At 56.0% G+C, this 9,812-nt stretch overlaps 1 protein-coding gene across 1 annotated transcript; it reads left to right on the top strand.

The window, feature by feature from the left end:
- Positions 1 to 1,538: 1,538 nt before the first annotated feature.
- Positions 1,539 to 9,324, top strand: LOC309447227 (ectonucleoside triphosphate diphosphohydrolase 8-like; the record flags this gene model as incomplete). The annotated part of the gene is made up of 9 exons (XM_082067630.1): positions 1,539 to 1,661; positions 2,517 to 2,634; positions 3,166 to 3,316; positions 4,353 to 4,512; positions 5,296 to 5,529; positions 6,496 to 6,768; positions 7,242 to 7,352; positions 8,012 to 8,149; positions 9,142 to 9,324. 9 exons carry the CDS (start codon positions 1,539 to 1,541, stop codon positions 9,322 to 9,324), a joined length of 1,491 nt encoding a protein of 496 aa, XP_081923756.1.
- Positions 9,325 to 9,812: the final 488 nt, after the last annotated feature.

Here is a 9,812-nt window from a genome sequence, read left to right as displayed (position 1 = left end):
GAAGGAAGGACACATGCAATGAGCGCTCCCCAGTACGCTTTACCCTTATGGCATCCCTGTGTTTGACTCAGCTGAGAGAAGGCAGCTGGGAACTGAATCTTTTCATCCACGTCACCCGTGTGACAGCCTCGGAAGCCTCTTGTCAAGGAGCTGAATCAGTAGGAAGCGGCTTTGCAGTGTCACCCAGAGAGAGCAGCTTCCCGCATCCACCAGCTTTCCCTGTCCCGGGGGCTGGGGCTCTGCAGCTGGATGTGACACCCCCTGTGGCTGGATGTGACACCCCTATGCTGGATGTGACACCCTCTGCAGCTGTTTGTGACACCCTGTCTGTGCCCCTGAGCCTCTAACACATGTCCGGGGAGATGGGAGGCTGCTGGAGGCTGCAGGAACCTGAGCCCCCCCTCACTGCCCCGATTCTCCTTGGGGTTCTCAGGTCTGAGGGACCAGAAGCTGGGTGACACATGGGGAAGGGGTCACCACAGTCCCAGCTGGGCTGTGAAGACTTCTTGGCCCTCTTGGTTTCTTGTGTGACCCCTGGCAAAGCTCAGCAAGTGTTGCTGAGACCCCCCTGGTAGGGCCATCCTTCTCCTTCTCTGATGGGATTTTCTTTCTCGTTGTAATAAAACTTGTTATCAAGACACCTGCCACTCTGTGTGTGATTTCAGGGCATTGGATACTGCAAATATCACTCTCACCTCTTATAGACCTCGTAGAGACTCGTAATGGAAATATTAAGACTGGTGAGAGCAAAGGGAGAACAGAAATGAGAGCGTGTGTGTCAAAGTACAAAGAAGCAGGGAGATAAGGGTTAACAGGAGAGGTGTGTGCTAGTTGCTGCAGGGCTCCTATGTGTGATTTCATTCAAATGAGGAGGAGGAACTAATTGGCCAAAGATAAGGTGTCAGGAAGATGCTGAGCTGAGCGATAAATATACCTGTAAGACAAACAAGGGAACAGATATTAAAGAGTTTTGGCTAAGGCTGATAAGGTCTGAGATAAAATAATGGGGAAAAGATTTTCAAGTAAGATCTACTTCCAAAGGATATAAAAGACGAGTCCAAGGTGGGTTTGCTGCTGGCAGTGGAGGAGCACAGAGCAAGGGCTCACCCCCCAGGTGCGCGGCTCTGGGTGTGCCGGCAGGTGAGCTGACCTTTACTTACTTAATGTAAAATAAAATCACCTTTCCCATGCCCTCCTCTGCTTGGTGCAGTGTTCCTTTTGCTCCTTCCTAGTAGTGTTGACCCGGGCAGGAGGGGCTGCAGGACCTGGAGCACAGATCCGACCCCATCACGCTGTGCCAGGCTGCTGGGCCGCCAGCCCCTCCTTCCTCCAGCCCCCTGCTATTTTATCCTGATATTGCTTTTCCCAGGCAAAGATCCGATTATCTACCAAGATTTCTGAGTTACACAGCTGGAGACACTGTCAGCCCAGGGACAGCCTTTGGAGCTGATCTGGCAGCTCTCACTGCCTGGTGTTCCCAGCTCTCCACGTCCAAACACCTTTCTCCTGGGTTTGAGTTTGCAGGAGGTTTCACCGTGATGTTCACTAACAAGAAGCACTTCTCTGCTGCCATCGTCGGGGCGCTGGTTGCACTCTCCATCATTGCCCTTGTTCTCAGCCTGGTGAAGATTGAAGATGTCACCCTGCCACCCACAGTCAAGGTGAGCCCAAAAGGGGGTCCCTGAGCACCACTGCAGGCACTGGTCACCTTGGGCAGGTTCTCAGAGACAATAGCTGATCTTCAGGGTTAAGAGGTGAAGGAGGACTTGGTAGGACCTGCCTTGTAGTAGCTGGGTGGTTGCCATCTCAAGATGCAGGCAGAAGAAATACAGCCTGGTCACCTCCAAGTCAGGGACGGAAGCCTCCACTGAAACTAGCCACCATGCTGAGTGTTTGACATGTTTTGAGGAGCTTACTTTGGGGCAGATGCGGAGGGCACAGCCCTGCCCCACTCCCTCTGCCCTCCCAGGACGCTGCAGCACAGGGTGACACAATTCCCCATGGCTCGGCTCCTGCCAGCTCCCCCCAGCCTGTCCCACCCCGCTCACACCACAGCATGAGCATGGCAGCTGCTCCCCGTCCCTCCCCTGCAGCTTGGCAAACCACCTCGGCTGCTGGAAGAGGTTTTGGGGTGAGATGGGGGGCTTTACGGGGAGAGGCACACGGCTGGGTGCTCCTGGACCAGCATAGACACAAAATATATGTGAGCAAGAAAGAATTTTTTTTAAAAAAGCAGGAGGGAGCAACCAATAAAATATTTGTGTGAGCTGGCGTTGCTGTACGGACTTCAGGGGAGGGAACACAAAAGTCCCTCAGTCGCTGTGACCAATGCCCACACTGAGGCCACGCACTGTCACCACTCTGCTCTGCCACGGAGCAGACAGCTCTGCCTTACAGAGGTGGTTTTGGGGACATCTTGTGGCCTGACCACCCTGGCCGGGCTGTGGTGGGGCCAGGGGTGTGCTGCTGCTCCTCCCACCAGCATGGTGATGATGGTGTCACTATTTTCCTTCCAGTATGGGATGGTGTTTGACGCAGGTTCATCCCACACCTCTCTGTTTGTCTACGAGTGGGATTCAGACAAGAAGAACGACACCGGCATGGTCAGCCAGAGCTTGTCCTGTGATGTCCAGGGTCAGTGTCCCCCGGCCATGGCGCTGCCCCATGTTTGTGGAGTGGGTGGGATGACCTGGCCTCCCCCTTGCTGACCTGTGCACACTGGGCAGCTCAGTCCGTTGGGCTGTCACTGCTGGCACGGTGGGGAGCCCGGCTTCAGGCAGGGTGGTCCCTGACTCCCCACTGGCTTTGCTCATGGTTGGAGGGCACTCAGCACCATGTAGTGCCCACGCACTTGGTAGAATGGACGCACATTAGTGTTGCTCTGGATTTTCATTCCTCCACCTTGGACTGCCCCCAGCCACCCAAGCTACTGTCCTGGCTGGGAAAGGTCTCACCCACAGAGCTGGGGACACTGCTGAAAGCATGGGAGACATGGGGATCCATAGGACAGGAATGTGAGCATGGGTCAGTCACATCTCAGGGGACCCTGGAAAAGCATGCTTGGTTGCTAAGAGGTGACAGCCCACACTGCTCTGTGCCTTCTTGCTCCCACATCCCTGTCCCCGACTGTTCCCTTCAGCCTGTCCCAGCCTGAGTCTCTTCCAGGGAAAGGCATATCGAGCTATGCCAACGATCCCCCAAAAGCTGGTGATTCCCTAAGGGAGTGCCTGAATAAAGCCCTGAAGATTGTTCCTGCTGCAAACCAGAGGGATGTCCCAGTGTATCTCGGAGCAACGGCAGGCTTGAGGCTACTGAGGTATCGCTGTGGGGTGTGGGGGTGATGGAGCAGTGACCGCTGTCAGGACACCGTGTTCTGCATGGGACTGGGATGCCAGGAGCTCCCAGCTCTCATGCTGCTGTGAGCAACTGGGGATGGGGACAAGGCAGCCCAGTGGGGACACTGGAGTGGCTGTGCTGTCCTGAGCTATTGGCCCTGAGGCTGCTCAGAGGGGTCCATTGGCATCCCCACGTCCCAGGAGGGTGCTGCAAGCCCGGTTCCAAGCAAGAAATGCTTCTCAGAGCTCTTTGCTTGTTCTTCATTATTCCTTAAATATGAGAGAGTTGAGATGGCACCAGGTGATGTGTCATCTGCCCAGAGGGATGGGTGCTGGGGTTGGAACGAGGCAGAGTTTGGAGGCAACAAGGTGCTGCAGGACCTGCCTTCACCTTTCACCAGCCCCTATTAGCTCTCTGCAAATGCCAAGCTTCATTTCATGGCTCTTGGTTTTATGGTTACAGATATCAAAACTTATATCTGTGCCCTGGCAATCAGACCCCTTCCCTGGGAAGGAGCTGGGTCATAGCCTGAAGGTTACTCGCTTCAGAGGGCAAGCAAAACCAGCAGCCCCGAGACATCTTCCCTCACCCAGAGGTCTGAAAACAGACCAGCACCTTCCCAAAAGACCCACTGGAGCTCAGAAGCCAGCCCTGGCTTTGGTGCGGTCAGTGGGTGATGTTCAAACATGGGCTTTGCAGCACAATCCGCTCTGGCCTCCAGCACTATGGAGATACTTTGTTAGGGAAGGGTGTTCTGGCAGAGCTCTGTGTGACTGGGATCAAACTGCACTGCAGGGAAGAGTTGCTGTTCCTCCCGGATTTGTGATGCCAAGTCTGGACAGCTGGGGTTTATGCTGTATGAGCAGTTTTGACAAGTTATGCAGCAGGAAACATCACTTCACACAAACTGCTTGTTGTAAAAAAACTGGAGTATGTGGAACTGGGAAAGAAACAGACTGTTCCCTGTGAGTACTGATGTAGCTGGGTATGTATCCTGACCTTTGAGTCCTTCTTAGGGAACAGAACAGCTCAGCCGCAGACCAAATCCTGGCCGAAGTCGCTAAAACCATGCGAGAGTACCCCGTGGCTTTCAAAGGGGCTCGAATCCTCACGGGAGAGGAGGAGGGGGCGTATGGCTGGATCACCATCAACTACCTGCTGGACTCCTTCGCTAAGGTGGGAGAAGGGTGAAACGCCCGCTCCTTTGCTGATACAGTTTTTCTGATTTTTCTGAAGCTTGCTGGTCACACTAGGAAAGTTCTGGGTTCGTGGCTTTCAGGAATGACCGTGGGGAGCAGCTGGTTATCCTCTGGCTTGCCTGCAGTGAAAGAGGGGGGAGAAATTAGGGATGGGGGTGTTCCTAGCAAAAGCTGAGGGCACATCTGCACACCATGTGGCCACAGGGTCTCCTGGGGACAGCGAGGGTGGCCATGCAGCCCAGTTTGTTTCTGCCAGGTTTGGCCTTGTTGCCTAGGAAGGTCCATCTCTGGGTAGGACGGGGAGGCCCCAGATCTGGCTCAGTGTGCTGGTCTGAACAAAGCTTGAACCAAACCTCTTCCCTGCCACGCTCTGTCCCAGCACTGCCACGGCTCCCCGCGGTGCCGGCACCGTCGGGCGGTTTCTGTCCGTCTGTACCTCTGCAACTGCTCTTCGGGAAGGGCAGCCCCCCAGGCCAGGTCCCCACCAGCACTTTGGTCTGGGGACCGGTGACTCAGAGCCATGTGAGCCCTCAGCACGCTGCACATCCAACAGACAGGTCCATCTCTGTTTTTAATGGCTCTAATAAATGGCCAGGCTGGTTGGGCAGGAAAGACGGTGGGGTGTCACCTGCAGAAAACGTTGAATTGAACACCTATTGAATTTAGTAACAAAACCCTGTTGACTTCAATGGAATGAGGATTTTGCTCATGCTTAGACCAGCCGTGCACTACTCCTCTTCCTCCCGTCTTTCTTTGGCAGTACTCCCCCAAAGCACACACGTGGCTTCATCCAGAGGCAGCCAACATTCTTGGAGCGCTGGATCTTGGAGGAGCATCCACTCAAATCAGCTTTGTGCCCAAGAGTTCAGTGATAAACTGGAATGAAGCCTCCAAGCTCACACTGTACGGGTATGACTACGACATCTACACACAGAGCTACCTCTGCTACGGGCAGAACGAGATGCTGAAACGCCTGGCAAAGGAATTAATTGCGGTGAGAGGGGAACAGGGGGGTAATGGCACTCTGCTCTCGTGATGCCAACCACAGGCTTGTTAATGCATTAATTAAGAACAGGCTCTCTTCCAGAGAGCCATCAGCAGGAACTGAGGGCAGGGACAGACTCTTTAGAGCATGGGATGTGGAGAAGGGAAGCAAAAAGGGCGGCTCAGGAGAGATCTTCTGGCTGCGTACAGCTGCCTGCACAGGGGGTAGAAAAGGCAGGACCAGGCTCTGCTTGAAGGTACAAAGTGACAGAACAAGAGGTGACGTGTGGAACATGAGAGTTTCTGACCAGATGCAGGAGAAAACTTTTTCTCAATAAGAGTGGTCTAATATCGGAATATGGCCCAGAAATGCTGTGGAGTTGCCTTCTCTGGAGATATTCAGAACTTGACAGGACAAGGCAGTCTGATCCAGTTGGTCATGGAGCGGGTTGGCACAGGTATCCCTATAGCTCCTCCCAAACCTCAACTACTCTGTGACTGCACAGGCCTGAGAAAAGTGGACCAAAGATCTTTCTCAGGGCATTTTTTGGAATGTCAGAGGAGAAGAGGGTCTTCATGGAGCTGCGTGTTACCAGGAGGAGCAGCCTTGGCAAGCTGCTTGCTCATGCTGCACTGCCAGGAAGGTCGCAGGCGGTGTCCCTGCCTGGGGCTGGAGCTGGAGCTGGGCTGGAGAGGGCTTTGCGTGCCCCAGACATGTCCTGCTGGCCAGGGGAGAGGCATGCTGAGTTCATGAAGTTGGTCTGTCTCCGTGGGAGAGGGAATGACACAAAGCAGAGTGAGAATTAGTGTTGAGCTCAGGCTGGGACTGCAGGTGGCCGACAAGAGCAGGGTCACAGCAGGAGAAGGTGCTGGGGAGGTGGGAGATGTGCCTGTGGCTCAGGGGTGGGTCCTGCCACCCGGCACGGCCACCGAGAGGGTCAGGAGGCGGCTGCAGCTGCGATTTTACTGTTCCCAGGAGTCGCCTTCCAGCACGCGAGTCGATCACCCGTGCTACCCAAAAGACTACAATGAAACCGTCTCGCTGTCTTCCTTCCACACCAGCCCCTGCACAAACCAGAGCGACCCACGCCTGGCCCTCGGTGACAGAAACGTGACCCTGGAGGGCAGGGGTGATGCCAGCGGCTGCCTGGCTGCCGTCAAGAAGCTGTTCAACTTCTCGGCGTGCGGCCAGAGACAGAACTGCACCTTCGACGGCATCTACCAGCCCCCGGTCAGCGGGCCGTTCATCGTAAGGCAAATCCCATCCTCCCACCTCCCCAGCAGAGCATGTCCCCAGCTGCTGTGGTGTCCCCATGTGCCCCATGGCGCTGTCACCTCCCTTGCAGCAGAAGCAGGGGAAGAAGCTCCCAAATGACCACTGCCCCAGGACTCACCAGGGATTGCTGGCATCTGACTTTCCAACCAGATCTCCAAAAATGGGATCACGTTAATGAAACAGCTGCTTAGTCAAGTTTTCAGTGAAACAAACAGCTTAGTGAGCAGCCTTCAGGCTCTGCCCGTGCTCCATGTGCTGCTGTAGCACCTGCACCTCCAGCCCTTTACCTCTGGTGGGACATGGACAATGACCCCCTGGGACTATATGGTGGAGGGACAAACCCAGGGAAGGACAAACCCCATCTCCTCTACCAAGGGAGACAGAGGCAGCTGCCGGGGGGCGTTCTTCACTGTAGCTCAGTGACATTTCTGCCTCTTGCCTTTCAGGCCTTCTCTGCCTTTTACTACAACTTCAAGTTTCTCAACCTGACCGAGGGGCAGTCACTGGCCACTGTCAGGGCAACCATCGAGCATTTCTGCAGCAGAAGCTGGGCAGATGTACGTTCCCCATGACGGGAGGCTGTGGGGGAGTCCTGGGGTGGGGGAGAAGGAGCGGGGACCCATTCAGGACAAGGCTCCTGGTTGCAGAGCTGTGCCCGACACAGCAAAGCTGTCCCTGAGCTCCATGTGGGAGCCAGGACCTTCCTGCACCCACCCTTGGGGACCCTCCTTGCTCATGTAACATGGGAAGGGGCAGCCAGGGCAGGTGAAGGTGGCGAAACCTCAGCACAGGAGCTGGGGATGGAGATGGGTCTGTAGCACTGCAGGATGCCGAGAGGAGAGCCAGCTGCTGGCACCACACTGGGGATGAGTCAAATGGGGACAGATAAGATGTGCTGGGACCACCATGGAGCAGAGAGCAGGAGCCCATTGCACGGGGAGGCTGAGATGGGAGAACCTGCAGCAGGAGGAGCTCCTGTATGTCTGTTTTCACATGGAGTGTAAATCCTCCTTGAAGGAGGAAGACAGGTCTAAAATACCTACAGGACAGACCTGTGTGGTCAGGTCTAAAATACCTGCCTGGTCTAGGAGTCTTGTTCTGAATGCTGGTGGCTGTGTAGCGTGGTGCCTCATACAGCACCCACCAGGGCATTGTCCCTGCATGGGAACCGCCTGCAAATAACTTCCCTTCCTCCCCAAACACGTCCCCACCCCAGCTGTCTTCTAGTTACCCTGAAGAGAATCCTGAGCGACTGCCTAAATACTGCACCAACGCCAACTACATCCTCACACTCCTCCTTGACGCCTACAAGTTTAATGAGACCAGCTGGAACAGCATCTCCTTCCAGATGAAGGTAGGCAGCAAGCCCACCCTGCGGGCAGGAGTACCATAGAATCACTGAATCATTTTGGTTGGAAGAGACTCTCAAGATCATCAAGTCCAACCATAACCCACCCCTGGCATTAAACCATGTCCCTGAGAACCTCATGTCCATCTGTCCAACCCTCCAGGGATGGTGACTGCAGCACTGCCCTGGGCAGCCTGTTCCAATGCCCCACAGCCCTTTGGGGAAGAAATTGTTCCCCACATCCAACCTCAACCTCCCCTGGCGCAACTTGAGGCCGTTTCCTCTGCTCCTGGCGCTTGTTCCTGGGGAGCAGAGCCCGACCCCCCCTGGCTCCAAGCTCCTTTCAGGCAGTTCAGAGATCAGAAGGTCTCCCCTCAGCTCCTGTTCTCCAGCTGAACCCCCCAGGTCCCTCAGCCGCTCCCATCACACTTGTGCTCCAGCCCCTCACCAGCTCCGTTCCCTTCTCTCAACTCGCTCCAGCACCTCAAGGGCTTTCTTGGCATGAGGGGCCCAAAACCCACCCCAGGATTTGAAGTGGGGCCTCACCAGTGCCTAGTAGAGGAGGACAATCTCTGCTCTGGTCCTGCTGGCCACACTGTTCCTGGTTCGAGCCAGGATGCTGGTGGCTTCTTGGCCACCTGGGCACACACTGGCTCATGTTCAGCCACTGTCACCAACACCCCAAAGTCCTTTTCTGCCAGGCAGCTTTCCAGTCACTCTTCCCTGAGCCTGTAGTGCTGCCTGGGTTTGTTGTGACGCAAGTGCAGGACTCAGCACTTGCCCTTGCAGGGGCAGTGCTGGGGAGAAGAGCCGGCTGCCCACACGGGGTGCTGTGAGCACCGGGGTGCAGACAGCCCTGCCTGCCCCCATCCCAGCGTGGCACTGCGTGTGGGGGCAGCTTCTGCACCCCGCTGGGGCCGTGCAGGAGTAGGTGGCCCTGTGCCATCGCTGTGGCTCCTCTGCAGTGATAACTCATTGTCCCCTCTCTCCCTGGGCAGGCGGGGAGTGCCGACGTCGGCTGGACGCTGGGCTACATGCTGAACCTCACCAACATGATCCCAGCAGAGGCTCCAGCACAAGTGAAGGGGCACGTTCCTTCCCTGTGGGCTGCAGCCATCACCTTCATCATCCTCACACTTGCCATGGGGATTGTTGCTCTGCTTCTGCTCCTGTGGGTGTAGGAGCCTGGCAGCGTTTTGGAGCCTGCCAAGTGTCATCAGGGCTGGAGGGTCATCCGTGCTGGGGTACCCTGTACTCCTACCTGCAGGACTGGCAGCCTGAGGCTGGGTCAATGACACTGAGAACATTAACCTCTATGGCACCAGAAAACTCAGGTCTGACCTCCCATGGGACTGGCCCCACTATGCAGACAGGCACTATGTGAGGTTTCCAGTGAGCTCCAATCTGTGGAGACCTGCTGGGATCAGCCTACACACCACAGAAACCTCAGCCATGTCTGTCTGCCTCCTGACACCACTACGCCTGGTAGATGTGGCCTCCATCCCACCGGCTGACACATGGGGCCGTGGAGACCCAGCCTGGCCGTGGCAGAACCCCCCGGGCACTGGATGGTTGGTGCAGGGCTGCAGGCACATGGTGACATGGTGCTTTCTGCAGTGCTGGCTCTGGCCGCGGTGGCCAGCAGCAGGCAGGTCCCTGGCAGCTCCGC

The sequence above is a fragment of the Streptopelia decaocto genome, assembly GCF_964273445.1.
Source record: "Streptopelia decaocto genome assembly, chromosome: 17".
Classification (NCBI taxonomy): Eukaryota; Metazoa; Chordata; class Aves; order Columbiformes; family Columbidae; genus Streptopelia; species Streptopelia decaocto.
Note: the sequence above shows the minus strand (reverse complement) of the source record. Positions and strands in the feature narration are given on the sequence as shown.